Genomic DNA, 19,445 nt, shown 5'->3' with positions numbered 1-19,445 from the left:
CCAGACTCCCTGCCAGTGCCCCTTGGCTCTTCCCCGCATCACACCACCGGGGAAGAGAAGGAACTGAAAGCAAAGTTCCCCCTGCCCCGACAGAAACCACAGGCAGCCGGAGGGGGGATCTAGCAGCAGGTACGCAGGTAAGTCGACACCCGCGGCGCCGCTGCTAGCACCGCGCGATTACTGTGTGTGACTGTGTAATTAATAATAGCAGCGGTGCTGTAATCGGCTGCTGCTACCCCCGCTCTGCCCCCCCCCCCCAGCCTGCAGCAGCAAATCGACAGCGGGGGTTTCAGCAGGTAATCGGAGGTGCGGTAGCGCGGCAGGTATCTCAACTAGCAACCAGGCTGCTGCCCCCCCCGCTCCCCTCCGCAGCCTGGCGCAGCTGCGGTGGCTCTCATCTGCGGAGGCTGCCTGTAACAGTGCTACAGGCAGCCTCCGCAGATGAGAGCTACCGCAGCAGTGCTACAGGCAGCCTCCGCAGATGAGAGCTACCGCAGCAGTGCTACAGGCAGCCTCCGCAGATGAGAGCTACCGCAGCTGAGAGCTACAGCAGCAGTGCTACCGCAGCAGTGCTACAGGCAGCCTCCGCAGATGAGAGCTACCGCAGCTGAGAGCTACCGCAGCAGTGCTACCGCAGCAGTGCTACAGGCAGCCTCCGCAGATGAGAGCTACCGCAGCTGAGAGCTACCGCAGCAGTGCTACAGGCAGCCTCCGCAGATGAGAGCTACCGCAGCTAAGGAGGGGAGCGGGGGGGGGGGGGGGGGCAGCAGCCTGGTTGCTAGACTCACTGCTAGTTGAGATACCTGCCGTGCTACCGCACCGCCGATTACCGCTGAAACCCCCGCTGTCGATTTGTGCTGCTGCAGGCTGGGGCCGGGGGGGGGGGGGGGCAGAGCGGGGGTAGCAGCCGATTACAGCACCGCTGCTATTATTACACAAACCTGAACCCTGGTTTGTGAAATGTAAGTAATTATAAAATCACTGTGTGTGTGTGTGTGGGGGGGGGGGGGGTGCAGTGTGTAAGTCAGTGCAGTCACTACAGTGAGTGTTAACTTAACACTTACATGCTGGTGCTGCTGACCTGGTCCCTGTCTGCACGCACGCTGCCAGACACTGACTGCGCAGCTCATGGGCAGCGGATACAGGCTGTCAGTGAGTGACAGCCTGCTCCGCTGTCCTATCACATCTGTCTCAGTGGCAGGGGCATCCGTCCCTGTCATTGAGGCAGACGAATCGATGCCGCTTCCCCATGCAATTTTAATGGGCTTCTCAGCCTATTTTCCCCATGCGGGTTATGCCCGCCCCCAGCTGCCCGACAGTTTTCTATTGTCAGCGGGAGGCACAGCTCCCGCTGCCGCCCAGCCTCCCCAAAGTGTCCCACCTCATAGATAATTAAAGAAAAAAATCAAATATGATATTTATAACAATAGCATATATGTGTTATGTTATAAATATCATCTTTTTTATCAGTTATGAAGTTATGACAGGGGAGGCTCTGCCTCCCCTGCCTCCCCTGACTGCACGTCCCTGCAGCAGTGCCAGGCACACACCACAGAGAGATAGCATCAGTGCGGGGCACCCACACACCACAGAGATATAGCAGCAGTGCCGGGCACACACACACCACAGAGATAGCATCAGTGCCGGGCACACACAGATCACAGAGAGATAGCATCAGTGCGGGGCACACACCCACCACAAGCATCAGTGCTGGGCACACACCCACCACAGAGAGATAGCATCAGTGCCAGGCACACACACACACACACACACACACACACACACACACACACACACACCACAGAGATAGCATCAGTGCAGGGCAGACATACACCACAGAGAGATAGCATCAGTGCCACGCACACACACACACTACAAAGAGATAGCATCAGTGTCGGGCACATACACACCACAGAGAGATAGCATCAGTGCTGGGCACACACCCACCACAGAGAGATAGCATCAGTGCCAGGCACACACACACCACAGAGAGATAGCATCAGTGCCGGCACACATATACCACAGAGAGATAGCATCAGTGCCGGCACACACCACAGAGAGATAGCATCAGAGCCGGCACACAAACCGCAGAGAGATAGCATCAGTGCCGATACAGACACACACCACAGCGAGATAGCATCAGTACCAGCACACACCACACAGAGATAGCATCAGTGCTGGACACCCACCCACCACAGAGATAGCAGCAGTGCCGGGCACACACACACCACAGCGAGATAACATCAGTACCGGCACACACCACACAGAGATAGCATCAGTGCCGGACACACACACCACAGCGAGATAGCAGCAGTGCCGGGCACATACACACCACAGAGATAGCATCAGTGCCGGACACACACCCACCACAGAGAGATAGCATCAGTGCTGGGCACACACCCACCACAGAGAGATAGCATCAGTGCCAGGCCCACACACACACACACACACACACACACACACACCACAGAGATAGCATCAGTGCCACGCACACACACACACACTACAAAGAGATAGCATCAGTGTAAGGCACATACACACCACAGAGAGATAGCATCAGTGCTGGGCACACACCCACCACAGAGAGATAGCAGCAGTGCCGGCACACACAGACCACAGAGAGATATAGCATCAGTGCCGGGCACACACACACCACACAGAGATAGCATAAGTGCCGGGCACACACACCACAGAGAGATAGCATCAGAGCCGGGCACCCACACACTACAGAGAGATAGCAGCAGTGCCGGGCACACACACACCACAGCGAGAGAACATCAGTACCGGCACACACACCACACAGAGATAGCATCAGTGCCGGACACACACACCACAGCGCGATAGCAGCAGTACCGGCACACATACACCACACAGAGATAGCATCAGTGCCGGACACACACACACACACAACACAATGAGATAGCAGCAGTGCCGGCACACACCACAGAGAGATAGCATCAGTGCCGGGCACACACACACACAACAGAGATAGCATCAGTGCCGGGCACACACACACACAACAGAGATAGCATCAGTGCCGGGCACACACACACACACACCACAGAGATAGCATCAGTGCTGGGCACACACCCACCCCAGAGAGATGGCAGCAGTGCCGGGCACACCCACCACACAGAGATCGCATCAGTACCGGCACACACACCACACAGAGATAGCATCAATACTGGGCACACACACCACACAGAGATAGCATCAGAGCCGGACACACACCCACCATAGACAGATAGCATCAGTGCTCGGCACACACACACCACAGCGAGATAGCATCACTACCGGCACACACACCACACAGAGATAGCATCAGAGCCGGACACACACCCACCACAGAGAGATAGCATCAGTACCGGCACACACACACCACAGAGAGATAGTATCATTGCCAGGCACACACACACCACAGAGAGATAGCATCAGTGCCAGGCACACACACACACCACAGAGAGATAACATCAGTACCGGCACACACACACACACCACAGAGAGATAGCAGCAGTGCCGGCACACACACACCACAGAGATATAGCAGCAGTGCCGGCACACACACACCACAAAGAGATAGCATCAGTACCGGCACACACACACCACAGAGAGATAGTATCATTGCCAGGCACACACACACCACAGAGAGATAGCATCAGTGCCAGGCACACACACACACCACAGAGAGATAACATCAGTACCGGCACACACACACACACCACAGAGAGATAGCATCAGTGCTGGGCACACACCCACCACAGAGAGATAGCATCAGTGCCAGGCCCACACACACACACACACACCACAGAGATAGCATCAGTGCCACGTACACACACACACTACAAAGAGATAGCATCAGTGTCGGGCACATACACACCACAGAGAGATAGCATCAGTGCTGGGCACACACCCACCACAGAGAGATAGCAGCAGTGCCGGCACACACAGACCACAGACAGATATAGCATCAGTGCCGGGCACACACACACCACACAGAGATAGCATTAGTGCCGGGCACACACACCACAGAGAGATAGCATCAGAGCCGGGCACCCACACACTACAGAGAGATAGCAGCAGTGCCGGGCACACACACACCACAGCGAGAGAACATCAGTACCGGCACACACACCACACAGAGATAGCATCAGTGCCGGACACACACACCACAGCGCGATAGCAGCAGTACCGGCACACATACACCACACAGAGATAGCATCAGTGCCGGACACACACACACACAACACAATGAGATAGCAGCAGTGCCGGCACACACCACAGAGAGATAGCATCAGTGCCGGGCACACACACACACAACAGAGATAGCATCAGTGCCGGGCACACACACACACACCACAGAGATAGCATCAGTGCTGGGCACACACCCACCCCAGAGAGATGGCAGCAGTGCCGGGCACACCCACCACACAGAGATCGCATCAGTACCGGCACACACACCACACAGAGATAGCATCAATACTGGGCACACACACCACACAGAGATAGCATCAGAGCCGGACACACACCCACCATAGACAGATAGCATCAGTGCTCGGCACACACACACCACAGCGAGATAGCATCACTACCGGCACACACACCACACAGAGATAGCATCAGAGCCGGACACACACCCACCACAGAGAGATAGCATCAGTACCGGCACACACACACCACAGAGAGATAGTATCATTGCCAGGCACACACACACCACAGAGAGATAGCATCAGTGCCAGGCACACACACACACCACAGAGAGATAACATCAGTACCGGCACACACACACACACACCACAGAGAGATAGCAGCAGTGCCGGCACACACACACACCACAGAGATATAGCAGCAGTGCCGGCACACATACACCACAGAGAGATAGCATCAGTGCAGAACACACACTCATCACAGAGAGAGATAGCATCAATACTGGGCACACACTCACCACAGAGAGATGGCATCAGTGCCGGGCACACATACACCACAGAGAGATAGCATCAGTGCAGCGCACACACACACCACAGAGATATAGCATCAGTGCCGGACACACACACACCACAAAGATAGCATCAGTGCCGGACACACACACCACAGAGAGATAGAATCAGTGCTGGCACACACACACCACAGCGAGTCGAGATAGCAGCAGTGCCAGGCACACACACACCACAGAGAGATAGCATCAGTGCCGAACACACACACTCATCACATAGAGATAGCATCAATACTGGGCGCAGACTCACCACAGAGAGATGGCATCAGTACCGGGCACACATACACCACAGAGAGATAGCATCAGTGCCGCGCACACACACACCACAGAGATATAGCATCAGTGCCGGACACACACACACCACAGAGATAGCATCAGTGCCGGACACACACACACCACAGAGATAGCATCAGTGCTGGACACACACACACACACACACACACACACACACTCCACAGAGATATAGCAGCAGTGCTGGCACACACACACCACAAAGAGATAGCATCAGTGCCAGGCACACATACACCACAGAGAGATAGCATCAGTGCAGAACACACACTCATCACAGAGAGAGATAGCATCAATACTGGACACACTCACCACAGAGAGATGGCATCAGTACCGGGCACACATACACCACAGAGAGATAGCATCAGTGCCGCGCACACACACACCACAGAGATATAGCATCAGTGCCGCGCACACACACACCACAGAGATATAGCATCAGTGCCGGAGACACACACACCACAGAGATAGCATCAGTGACGGACACACACACACCACAGAGATAGCATCAGTGCTGGACACACACACACACTCCACAGAGATATAGCAGCAGTGCCGGCCACACACACACACACCGCAGAGAGATAGCATCAGTGCCAGCCACATACAGACCACAGAGAGATAGCATCAGTGCCGAACACACACACTCATCACATAGAGATAGCATCAATACTGGGCACACACTCACCACAGAGAGATGGCATCAGTGCCGCGCACACACACACCACAGACATAAAGCATCAGTGCCGGACACACACACACACCACAGAGATAGCATCAGTGCTGGACACACACACACACCACAGAGATAGCATCAGTGCTGGACACACACACACACTCCACAGAGATATACTGTAGCAGCAGTGCCGGCCACACACACACACCGCAGAGAGATAGCATCAGTGCCAGCCACATACAGACCACAGAGACAGCATTGAACTGGTCTGCTCACATTGTCGCCTGCAGGATCATCCTCCATACCCGCCTGGATCCCGTATGCCAAAAAGCAGAGAATGGCGCCAAGCCAGAGAAGGATAGAGAATCCACCAAACAGCTGACGACAAAACTTTATCCACTCGGGTGTGGTGGGTGGGGGAGTGAGGGCATTGGGTCCGTCCCGGGCTAAAATCTCTGCTGCCTTACTAAGTGTCAATCCCTGTAGAGACAGAAGACAAACATTATGAGAGGAGAGAAACTGGTGTCATATCCCTGTCACAAACCAACAACAAAAGGGCGTTCCACCTTCATGCAACTTTCATTTGCTGACCTGTGTGCTCCCTGGCACATATTTTATTAAACATATTCTATAATCAGGAAACATTGTTTATATTTGTTGCCCTGGGATATGGCATAAAGTTTGACTTTGGCTTGCACAGACTGAAAACCAAATGATAAAACCAAGGAGATAAAGTTGCAGGAGGATATATAATGAATAGTATAAAGTAACTACATTTGTCATTTTTAAAGATAAATTAAGTTTGTCATTTAGATTTTTGGAGGACGTTTCATGAAATAATTCCCTTCAGTATATATATATATTTTTTAAAGCATCTGTAGATTTTTATACCGCGTTTGGAATGTGCCAGAATGTGTGGTGATTGACAGGGGGGTAAGTTCATCTCAGTCGCCCATAGGCAAGTTGGAGTTTGGTGCCCCCCACATGCCATCCTGTCCCCTATGCAGACGATAGCAGGGCTCCTGGTATAGAGCCAATTAAGTACAGGTGTGCCGCAGAGCTCAATTGCAAGAGCAGTGGTCACACGTGGATCCCACTCTGAACCACAAAGGTGGTTTCTTTACATGCAGGTGCCCCTTCAGCGCTTGGAGCCCGGAGGTTTGAGCCTCCATTGTCTCTGGGAGTTACGCCCCTGGTGATTGGGCCACTGACCTGCACGCAATCTGTGTTGTATTTCCGGCATACTTCTTCTATGGACATCTTGTGCTCTGTCTGTGGGCAGAGGAAACAAAACAGAGTTAGTACAATCCAGTAGTGAGCTCCCAAAATCCTCTCACGTCAATACAGAGCCCTAGGAAACAGAGGGGTTTATTCACTAAGATACCAGTTCTATTTCAGATGGGATGTTTCTATTGGCAGATTGTACTTCTTATTTATTTAGCACCTTCTATAAGATAATAGATCTGCTTGGTTGCCCGAAGGAACATTGCGTCCTCAATAGAGTTCCCATCTTGGTCTATAAACCCCAATACTGTTTTGTCCTGACCCCTCTGAAGTCCCACCCAGCCACCTTTTAGTTCATCTTGCCAAAAAACCTAAGTAGGGATGGTTGTCATTGGGATACCTATCGATGGTCGCTATCAATGGTACCATTGATAGGTAACCTTGATGGTGTAAAACCATCTGCAATGAAATCATTGATGGTTTGACCAATCGCTGATCACCCAGGCTTTACAATTCAGTAGGCTGTGGGTCAATGAGAGCCTGGAGGTGGGACTTCATGGGAGTGGCAGGGGGTGGAGCTATGCTCTGTGTCCTGTTACTTTATATCACCAATGGTGGAAAACTATCTGGTTCACCCCCCATCAATGGCAAATGTATTCAACATCGGTCATGGACCAGCAATGATTTTATTGCTACACCTCAGCATAAGAGAGAGGCTGATGACAGGCACAATCTGCAGGAGTGGAAATCTGTTTGTGCAGTTGCTCCCTAAAGGGTATGTCTGCACCATGCTACTTATCAATAAAGCATTAACCCTTTGAATGCCAACATTGCTGTGAGCGATCCTCAAAATATCCGCTAAAAATGCCCGCGCCGCTCACATCGACTGTTCTTTTAGTATAATTAGCACTCAAAGGGTTAATAAGATGGGGGAATGTCTATAACCAGGGATATAAAACCTTCCCAGCGTAATACAACGCTGGTACTCTCATAGCTGTCAGAGGCTCTGTTCAAAACAATTGACTGGCTTAAAACTTACCCGTCGCCCACACACAGTGGAAGCAGCCTATGGAATCACTAGGAACCAGTGACATCACTGAAATATGAGGCACACCACAAAGTGACCATATTATGCTCAGGTAACGCCACACAGCACTCTGAGGGGGTGATTCAGCAGTGATTGGAACAGGGCGAATTCGGCCCCGTTCCGATGGTGGGGGACTGCGCATGTGCATATCGAACAACGGTGCGAACACCTTTGGCGATTATTACAGTCACCGAGGCATTCACACTGGTAGGGGAGGACATCGGCCCGGAGCAGGGGAACGCAGGTGGGCCAATGCCTACTTGGGACGGGGTGGCTGACATCACACGGAGTCAGCGCCCACCCCGTATTCGGCAATCTCCGGGACAAATAAAAGTCAGATCAGACCAACTTTTATCTGCAAGCGGGCAAAAAGATCATTCGATGGTCGCAACCATCGAAGGATTTTTCACTTGTACGGCCGCAGTCAAATAGATGTATAAGCGAACACATCCATTCCGAGTGCAAATGCGCACATTCGCTCGGCGCATGGAGACAGGCGTCTACCTGTTCGGTAAGCAGCCAACCTGAATTAGGCCCTTAGAAATTACAGGGGTACAAACTTGTTAAAATCTGAGAATCAGGGCACCCATGTGACAAAAGCTTCCATACAGCATCATGGCTGCCATCGCTCCTCCATAACCTTCTCGTCCCCTTACTCACCATGGCCACCTCTTTCTTGAGGTCATCCATTTCTCTCTTGGTTGGCCCCTTCCCCTTGTGAGGGGAGTCGGCATCTTTATTGTCCTGCGTGGTGGCCACACGGTAACTGTCTGACCGGCCGTACTGTAAGAAACAAACAAGAGATTAGCATGAAACAAGTCACCAATCTGGATTTATTATACAGGATCTTTCCCTTGCGGATGATTGGGCGCCGGCCTTTGTCTGCTAGGAGTCAGGTTATTTATCCCAGTGGTATTGGTATACAGTCCCTGGGTTGACAATGTCGATCGCTAATGGTCAAAAGTGACTCGGTCGACACCTGGAAAAGGTCGATATACCATTGGTCAACATGGACATGGTGTACACTCAAAATGTTGACACAAGTTTTTCATTACTTTTTTTTTGGTGTAGACTGACCTGGTTCATACTTTATTCAAGTGGCATAGAGTGAGCCATGCGAGGGACGCGATACATTTATACAGTGACCATGTCGACATATGTCATCATTGACACAAAAACCGTGAAAAAACACATGTCGACCGTTTGGGTGTCAACCATGTCCACTTAACCTTAAGCTTGTGTTGACCTTCTGGCAATGTCAACCTATAGTATTTTCTGGTGTCAACCTAGTCCCTGTCGACCATTAGTGGTCGACCTAGTGACTGTCAACCTAGACCTTGCTGACCCACTGAGTAAGGGGGTCTCCTAAATCCACAGGATTACACAGTGATATAAAGAGCAACAGATGTAACCAGTGGTGGATCCAGAGGAGGGGCTGCAGCACAGTTCAAAGTCAAATGGGGAGCCACACCCACTGACAGTGAGTCAGTTTGTAATGGCAGTTGGCGGCAGTGGGCATGGCTCCTCTATTTGAATTTTGAACTTTGTTGCAGCCCCCCCCCCCCCCCTCCCTCTGGATCCGCCACTGGTTACATCTATTGCATAACACTAGACATAACAGAAAACCAAGTATTGCTTTGAAGTAATAATATGACATACAGTATAAGTCCTTATACACCTGAAAATCAGGTATCTGAGAACCCTAATCTAGGTAGTACCCTACAAAAACAAAAAGGGTCACCCTAGGAATCCAAACAGCACCTAAAACACAGGTTTTCCTGTCTGTAACCCACAGATTTGCCCACTTTCCCAGGCATGAGCACCAACCAATTTTCGGGAGTCCTCCCGGCCATTCCAAGAGAGTAGGCAAGTATGTAGGGCAGATGCCAGACAACGCTATCGAGAATGCAGAACGCAGCATGACCCCCACCCCGTTACCGGTGGCATAATAAAAAGTGTTGGCGTTTGCCATAGCAACCAATCAGATGTCTAGGAATCAAAGAATCCAGAATGGAGAGAGATAAAGTTCCAGCTCCTGTCACTTTAAAGGTTGTGTTTGAAAAATGACAGTTAGGAGCTGATTCGATGGAAATGTATCTCTCTCCGCTATATCTTTCTCTGCCCTATCTCTCGCTTAGGCTTATTACATTTTTCCCTATGTTGACAACATAAAACACCTTAAATAAAATTCAAAAAACTATTTGCCAATTGCTCACATTAATATAAATGAATGTAATTGAATAATAATCATTGTCGATTGTTATGAATGGATGTTACATATATTACTGCAGAACTCCCAACTTCTCAAACAGAAGACACTGTATAAGCAAAAGGGGAAAAGGGAGTGAACTTCTCCACTTTACACCCCCCCCCCCCCCCCCCACACACACACACACCTAGCATTAATAAATACCTTGCACCACAATACTACAATACCGCAATGTACATCTGGTACATATGCTGTATATGGATGGTGGAAGCTGCATAAATGCCATCCACTTGTTACACAGGAAGTGTTTGTTATACATGAAGTGTTTGTTATACAGGAAGTGTAAGCCTTTATAAAGCATGGCTGCAGCTGGTAAATACACACTTATGCAGCTCTTCAGAATCTTGTGGTGATTTGCACACAGACCACTTTACATGGTGCCGGAAGTTTGGCTGTGATGGCACAAGGTCTCCAACACATAAATTTGCTTTTTTTTTTTTAGATATTGACCTCACAGATGTATGGCTCAGGGTTCAAGAAGGTATGACATATAAATTGAAGTGCTGGGCTCTCTGACCTATTGGAAAAGCTATAGGTGTATACACTACTCATCCTATCTGGTGCTAAAGCTGATGAAAAAACAGACCCATTTGTTTATTTGAAGGTTGGAAAGATCCAGACACACTAATAAAAAAGTTTAAATACTAGTAAAAATGTTATAATGCGTATCTGGTGTAAGTGTCAGGGATCAGGGATCGCGTATCTGATGTAAGTGTCAGATATGCATGCTACTGCATATGAGAGGTCCAATAAAAATGCAACGGCGTTCAAAAGAGAGAATTTGATATATGCGACCTCTGGCACCACAAGCAGCAACAAAAATGCTTTGTAGAATGCGACGTTCTCCATTCTCATGAACACTGAAAATATCCTGCATGTTTGTGCCAAATAAAATACTTTAGCATGGTCCAGAACTAAGCCTAAAACTGATGACAGAAACCCTTAAGGTGACATCTACTAGTCTGATCTGGGCCTTTTTATCCAATTTCGACGGATCAGGCCGAGAATTTAGATGAAAAGTGTCGAGTTGGATGTGTTTTGTCTCCGCTTCCAATCTTATGCACGGTCCTGTGCGCATTGGAGCTGAAGATCACATCTGCTGCACCAAGGATCCATCGCAACCCCCCGCCAGGACCGGGATCACCTATTATACATCATATGCATAAGGACCGCATATGATATATATAGTTTATGGTCCGGCCCAGCTGTCCAGGACCTTTACACTGCATCCTCCAACAGACAACCGCAATAGAAACATAGAATGTGACGGCAGATAAGAACCACTTAGCCCATCTAGTCTGCCCCTTTTTTAAACATGTTACCTCAAACCATATTTGATCCTTATTTCTTTGTAAGGATATCAATATGCCTATCCCAAGCACCTCTACCACCTCTGATGGTAGGCTATTACACTTATCTACTACTCTTTCTGTGAAGTAATTCTTCCTCACATTTCCCCTGAATCTTCCTCCCTCTAGCTTCAGTGCATGTTCTCGTGTTCTGCTGCTCCTCCTCCTGTGAAGAATGTCTCCCACCTGTACCTTGTTAAAGCCCTTGATATATGTGAAAGTTTCTATCATGTCCCCCCTTTCCCTTCTCTGCTCTAAAGTATACATATTAAGATCTTTTAGTCTTTCCTGGTACGTTTTGTGATGTAGGCCATGCACCATTTTAGTTGCCTTTCTTTGTACAGTCTCTAATGTAGTTATATCCTTCTGGAGATATGGCCTCCAGAACTGAACACAGTATTCTAGAGGAGGTCCTACCAATGACCTATACAGTGGCATTATTACTTCTTTCTTCCTACTGCTGATTCCTCTCCCTATGCCATCAAGCATAGGCTTTACACTGTGGACAATCCACCAATAAGACACCCCAGACGCTGGTTCCAGTGCAGATTTATTAACCTCCGGGCTGAAAAGAGTGAAATATTTATCACCATGATAGACAAGGAAACAAATAACCAATCAAAAACTAACATTAGCGGCAAGTGTAATGTCATTGTCAAGTGAACACCTCAGAACACCCATGGACTGCTCTCACAGGGGTTTATTGACTACAATGGGACTTCTGTCAAAGATAGGATGTTGCTCATAACAACCAATCAGAATCAGAATCTACTTCATATTTATTTAGCACTTTCTAGAAGATAGTAGAAAGATTCTGGTTGCCTATAGCAACATCACATCTTCAACAGAACTCCCATCTTAGTAAAAAAAAAAACACACTGTGATTCGAATTGCTTATGTTGTCCTGGTAATTAAGACCATGGGCGAGGGACATTGCAATCCACAGATTTCCTGCTGCAGTTTTATAGAGTGGACAGTAATGTTAATCGCTCCTAGATTTACAACTGGGGTTAATAACTCTTACTGATGGTGCATGTCAATCAACATGAGGTTCCACAGTACAAAGACTTTGTTGATCTATCCTATGAAACCAAAATGATCTGTTTCAAACTTGCCGGATATAGAGAGAGGGGGCTGTGAAGACAGAGATTGGAGGTAGGGGCAGATAGGGACTAAGCCATCATTTGGGCATTTATAAAACTACTGGGAAACTCCCAGTCACCCATCACATGCGTTTACTCAAGGCAAGATTGTTTCTCCACCTATTTGGTGTGGAAGCCAACACCTCCCTTGAAGTAGCAGCTGTTGGGGTGCAGGACAGTCACCAGGCCTTGCCCATTAGAGATAGTCATTTTTTATAGCGCTTTTTTCCAGTTGGACTCAAGGCGCTTCAGTGAGGCAGACACTAGACACACCATTAGTACCCCTCCCAACATGACCCAACATCACCCATTCCAAGGGTAGCAAAATAAAATGTAAAGTAAAGGTGCTTCACCACAGGTGATGACAATCACAATTAAAGAGGGAAGGTCATGTCAGGACCAGGAATGGGTCCTCTCGGAATGGGTCATGTTCTCCCGGAATGGCTGTGAGGCTCCTGAAAATCAGGTGGCACTTGCCCCCCCCCCCCCCCTGAAAAGTAGGCAAGGCTCCCATATCTTGCTTGCCCCACTCATCCGCCGGTACCGCTGTGATTTGCGTAAAATTATGTAATCGAAGCAAAACTCCCAATTTGCAATATGGGTAACGTGGCTACAATCATGTCACCATGTTCCTATATCCCCATCCCAGAGGGAGCAGACTGAAAGTAAACAGTTCACCGCCTGTAAACAGTTTAGGTGCCATCCTTGACTCTGAACTGTTACCCACAATCTATCTCAGAATTATGCCACACGCATCTAAAAATCATATCCACAATACACCCATAACTTACACAAGACGATGCCAGACATCATCTCCCACATTGTTTATTGCAATAGTCCTGGGCCTTCCCCAATACAGACTCTCACCACTACAATCTATAATAAATTGAGCTGCAAGACTAATCTTTCTCGCCAGATGTTCATCATCTACACAACTGCTCTGTAGTCCTCCCATTGGTTACCTGGATTCTATCATATATAATATAAAATATTTTATGTACACACAAGGCCATAACCAAGCTACACCAACGTCCATCTCTTCTCTTATCTCAAAATAGCTCCCAACCCGATCTCTCATCTTCGTCACTCATTAATTGCTCCCAATCACGATTGTAGGACTTACTTCTGGCTTATATCATCCATAACCAAACATGTAAAACAGTACAGAAAGGGAAAAGTATGCATCATTATCAGGTTTAATCCCATATGATTGTGATTCCTTATTACCATTAATCATGGAAAAAGGAAATTATATGCTGCAAACCCTGCTATATGTAAGACGTGAAGTAATCACATTAAAGCTACCTTCTATATATGCTATACAGCCCACAGTGTGATACATGTAAAAAGACAAGATATAAGCGATAATTCGCATATATCTAGAGAGCGCCACAGTTGGATGAATTCAGTACAAATTTATTAATATAAAATAACACATAAGCTCATAAAAATACAAAAAAGTAAAAAGAATCGATATATTCGCTTCTCTTTTTACTTTTTTGTATTTTTAGGAGCTTATATTGTCTGTACAATTTTATTGTGTGTTATTTTATATTAATAAATTTGTATTGAATTCATCCAACTGTGGCGCTCTCTAGATATATGCGAATTATCGCTTATATCTTGTCTTTCTACATATTGTCCTCTTAGAAATATACCTATTTGTACTTGGGAGCAGCCAACCATATTTACATCCATATTTACCTAATTGATTCAATAATCTTTGTGTAATTTTCCAGTTTTTTATTATTTTCTATTTTCCACCCCCCCCTTTTTTTCCCCAAAAGGGGGTGTGGTCACTGATTGCGCCCGATTGGTTTGTTCTTTCTGAACCAGAGTTGTTAGCACAGTGCGATACAGTACTACACATGGGAAATGCAGCAGCTAACACTATCTAAGTATGTCAGTAGAGGACTGGACCAAGTTCTGGAACGGCCGGGAAAATCCAACAGCCTAACATCCCGCAAAGAAGGCTGCGGATACTGTCAGAAATGCTTCATACATTGTACATTGGGATGATACTTAATACTTACACAATTCAGGGGATGTGCCACCCATATTGAATATTGAATGAGAAATAGGCCCCTTATAGAGAGAAAAAAGTTATTTCTAAGGAAAATCTATATAGTATAATCAAGTGCTAATAAAAATATGTATTTATTTATTAACAGTTATTTATATAGTGCACACATATTCCGCAGCGCTGTACATAGATTATTTTAACCCTCGCATCAGACCCTGCCCCAGGAGCTTACACTCTATATTCCCTACCACATGTACAAACAGACATTCTAGAGGTAATTTTGTTGGGAGCCAAGTAACCTACCAGTATATTTTTGGATTGTGGGAGGAAACCCACACAAGCACGGGGAGAACATTCAAACTCTGTACAGTTAGGGCCATGGTGGGAATCAAACCCATGACCTCAGCGCTGTGAGGCAGTAATGCTAACCATTACACCATCCGTGCTGCAGGAATTGGTGCCACACTACAGTATAAAAAACCATACGACTTTATAATTAGAATCATATGTACGCTGTTTATTCTTAATTGGTTTGGATTTCTTCCATCTTAATATAATGTGAATCCCATACTATCTATAGCAATTACTAGAGTATAAGTAAATCCCAATCTAGGATCCATTTCATGTGTTCTGTCAGACCGGTTATTTTAGCTCTAGCAGTCCCAGAGCTTTCCGATCAATCATTTCTATCGATACCGTAACCTATTTCTCAACATGACCGGAAGAGAAATCCCATCAGATCAGTCAGCGGAAGATGACATCAACAGATATAAATATACCCATCTCTAGACAGAAAATAAATTCTATCTATCTATCTATCTATCTATCTATCTATCTATCTATCTATCTATCTATCTATCTATCCATCACCATACACTATGCAAAACACGGTGGATCGGGTCATGAAATCGCCCCAAATCGCATACTTGCCCATACATGGAGCGATGTGCTCTGTACTTTGTGTACTAGATCGCATGACATCTAGTACAAAAAGCATGCGATGTGCTAGAGCAGCGTGTTTTGTGTACTAGATGCAATGCAATCTAGTACAAAAAGTACGGGCTGCGCAGAACTTTTGTGCTCTGCGATGTGAGCGGGAGCGCGCATCGCATAGCATGGGCAAAATGCTCCGTGTCGGTGCACCTTAGGACATCCGATCTGATGTGCAGTCCCAAGTGGATCGAATCAGAGTAAAAAGATCATACGCACTGCACATAAGTTAAATATTACGTGCAGCCATCATTGGCACATCGTGGGTGCTTTGTAGTGCGGGGGGACTCTGAGAGCTGGGTGGAGGAGCTGGGTTTGGGGGACGCTGTGCATCGTGCAGATGGACGCAAGAGCCGGGCGGCGGGCGAATAAAAAAAAACAAAAAATACCAATAAATAGGCAGCCGCTGATTGGCTGAGAGAGCTCTGGCTGCCCATTCATTTGTATAGGTTTTTTTTTTTTTTTAAATGATCCTGCAGCCTTACTCCCGGCTCCCGGCTCCCTCCACCTGCATCTCCCCGGGAGTTACAGGTGGCACATCAAGTGCCTAATCGTATGTGAGCCTCCCGGGGAGCTGCTGGGGAAATCGGGTCTACTGTATGGGGGCCTTAACAATCCCCCCTTAATGGCGCCCAAGCTGAGCAGTGCTGCCGCTGCTGGAGGAAGTGACTTGATCTCCAGGTCAGACACCTTGTACAATGAATCTTGCTGCATCTCATGTCTGGCTATAAATCATTTATGTAGCACTTGGCCCGCTGTCACCACCACTTGTATATATGCCAGTGGGCCTAATTCAGACCTGATAGCTGCTGAGTGAATTTGCAGCGCCCAGCGAATAGGTAGACGCCGCAGCACTAAAGTCAAATCCCGTCCTGTGAATTGATGTATCGATAATCACCCGCTGTGTGAATCCACAGATCAGCAATCAGCTCTAAATTGGGCCCCGTATGATATACACTATTTCCAAAATTACTGAGCTCTTAGGGGCCCAGTTATCAACCTATATTTGTGGCTATTTCTCTGAAAACACCTGTTTTTGGGGGGGTTAGATGCAGATATATGGGTATGACCCCTCCATTCCTGCTGGCAGCCGTATCCCTTGTAGGTTCCTATGGGGATGCAGTGCTGCTAGATTTACTGTATAAATATCCAGACTGCAATTCATTGCCGATACTAGTCCATGCCGTACCGCCATCAGGGATGTAGTTCCGGCGGACAGGGTTCTCGGGAACACTCCACCAGATATGGCCGCTGTACATGGCCAATATCGTGCCCAGACTGGATTACAAATGCGATCATTGATAAATGGTAAATCACTGCGATCATTGATAAATCTATCTATTCTGTTTATACAGGTGGAGGCGATGTCATCAGAGTGTCTACCATTATTCCGTCTGCCACATCGTGATGCTGCCAAAAAGTGGACAAGGCGCGCAAGCGTGTGATGGATGTGTGTGAGTGTGAGGCACTCGCGAGTCCACATCCACCCGCCCACCCTCCACCACCGCAGGCCAGCTACTGAAATTTGGCATGCCAGCGGCAAGGGGGAGAGCATCTCCTTCTGTATAATGCATTTCCCCAATGACAATGATACTGTATGTGATCATGTATGTAATATATGTGCCAGGATTGGCAGCGTCCAGAAATCAGCATAATACTTCACACATACCTAAGCCCACCCCCAGACACCTGTGAAACTAGCCAATGGGAGTCCGGGGGCGGGCTTAGAATGAGTGTGTGAAGCATTATGCTGCAGCCGCCACTGTCAGTGGTGCAACGATGCCACCACAGTCCAAGCTGGTGCCGCGGGGCGCAGAGTTTCTGAAGATTTCATTCTCTCTGGCTGTCCACACGGAATCTGCTGAAAATGTCCCTCCAAAAATGGCCGCTGCCTTAGAGAAGACAAATGCTAGAGGTCCTATTGGACATGCTATAAGGTAGCAGCTAAACACTACACAAATGTGTTTAAGTTAAAAAAAGATGGGGATCAGCGACAGTGTGTTGTAGAAGTAAAAACACTAACCCGTAAGGTCATCACTTCAGTGTTGTAGCTGCTAATTGTACTATTCTGCGATTCTTTTAAATGAAAAACCCGCTGTCCAATATCCTGACCTTTGAGAGCTGACTTACAAGCTTCAAGGGGACGGTTTGTTTTTGTGGAACATTTTAGCCATTGTGGAATTTCAAAAAATCCCTGCTTAGTAGGTGGCTGCAAATAACTGTCACAGTTTCCAGACCACCCAGCTGGTCACATGTTTCCGGGCCACCAACCAATTGCAACACTGATATTTTATGCATATGTGCGGACGAAGACCTTTCATTGGGCATGTGATGTTTAGACAACATCATCATAGAAATATGTCACTCATAGAAGTCGTCTTTCTGTTATTAATCTATAGATAATCATTTTAATGCTAAAGAGATCTTCTTCAATAGGACTGAAGGCACTTAACAGATTGAACACTGTGTGGGGGAAGGGAGTTCCATAGAGTCTGAAAGCTCCACCCCCAGATGAATTGCAGGAGATTCTAGGTACAGCAGCAAATAGAAATGGTCATGTTACAGAAGCAGTGTGTTTCTTTGTTTTCAACTGGAGATTTTAGGCACTTTTTGAAGTAAAAGTTGCAATAACCAGCACAATCATTTGTGAGTGGCCGTTCCGGGACCCCTACACACCCGTTCATGGAAACCAATGCGGTCCTTCGCCATCTCTCTACATTCTCCCATACAGTGAATGGCTGTCAGCACTCTGATTGGTGGATAGCATCCACCAATCAGCATATCCGGCATCTCCTAGGCGATAGCGACCTGCGATCAACGCATCACGGAACGAAGTTGGGGCATTTTTGAAGCGCTCTAGTTTGATCACTTAGAAAATGCCCTGAAATCACCATGTGTAGGTCCCATAAGGCGGGAGAGGGCGACTTACCGGCACCCCGCTCTGGTCAACGAAATAACGGACACATGACGACATAGTTTGTGGCAATTAAAATGGTCACAGCTTCATTTCACAAATCCATAATCATAACCAAACGCTTTTGCAGGGCAAGGTAAAGAAAGGGGAGCGGTGCGCTCTGTTCCTGCTAATGTGGTACCCCTAGGACATGTCCGTTCCACCGCCGTGGGTACGCGACCACGCCCCCTACCAAATTGGTACCGCCTGGGCCGTGCCAGTCACCACCATGTGACTCACGTGAACACGCCCCTTACCATTTTGGGATCAGCTACCATCCGCACCTCACCCTACCTGGCACGCAACCCGTATGGCCCCTGCCGTACTAATGCTGGAACCAGGCGTGCGGCCGCCTAATGGTGAGTATGCGAGGCATTCTGTAACTCCCCTACATTTCCTGCCTTGTGCACCGCTCCCTCCCCACCACACGAGGTTCCCGGCGCGCCGGGTACCG

At 47.8% G+C, this 19,445-nt stretch overlaps 1 protein-coding gene across 1 annotated transcript in view; it reads right to left on the bottom strand.

Moving 5' to 3' along the window:
* ATP1A3 (ATPase Na+/K+ transporting subunit alpha 3) overlaps nt 1-19,445 on the bottom strand; it is a 69,505-nt gene that overhangs the window by 27,859 nt on the left and 22,201 nt on the right. Inside the window, exons 2-4 of the mRNA XM_083162221.1 lie at nt 8,926-9,048; nt 7,167-7,226; nt 6,231-6,434 (exon numbers count right to left, since the gene is read on the bottom strand). Coding sequence (XP_083018347.1) covers nt 6,231-6,434; nt 7,167-7,226; nt 8,926-9,048 — 387 coding nt within the window. The remainder of the gene's footprint in view (nt 1-6,230; nt 6,435-7,166; nt 7,227-8,925; nt 9,049-19,445) is intronic.

The sequence above is a fragment of the Crinia signifera genome, chromosome 19 (genome assembly GCF_055691185.1).
Source record: "Crinia signifera chromosome 19, ASM5569118v1, whole genome shotgun sequence".
In the NCBI taxonomy this organism is placed as follows: domain Eukaryota; kingdom Metazoa; phylum Chordata; class Amphibia; order Anura; family Myobatrachidae; genus Crinia; species Crinia signifera.
Note: the sequence above shows the minus strand (reverse complement) of the source record. Positions and strands in the feature narration are given on the sequence as shown.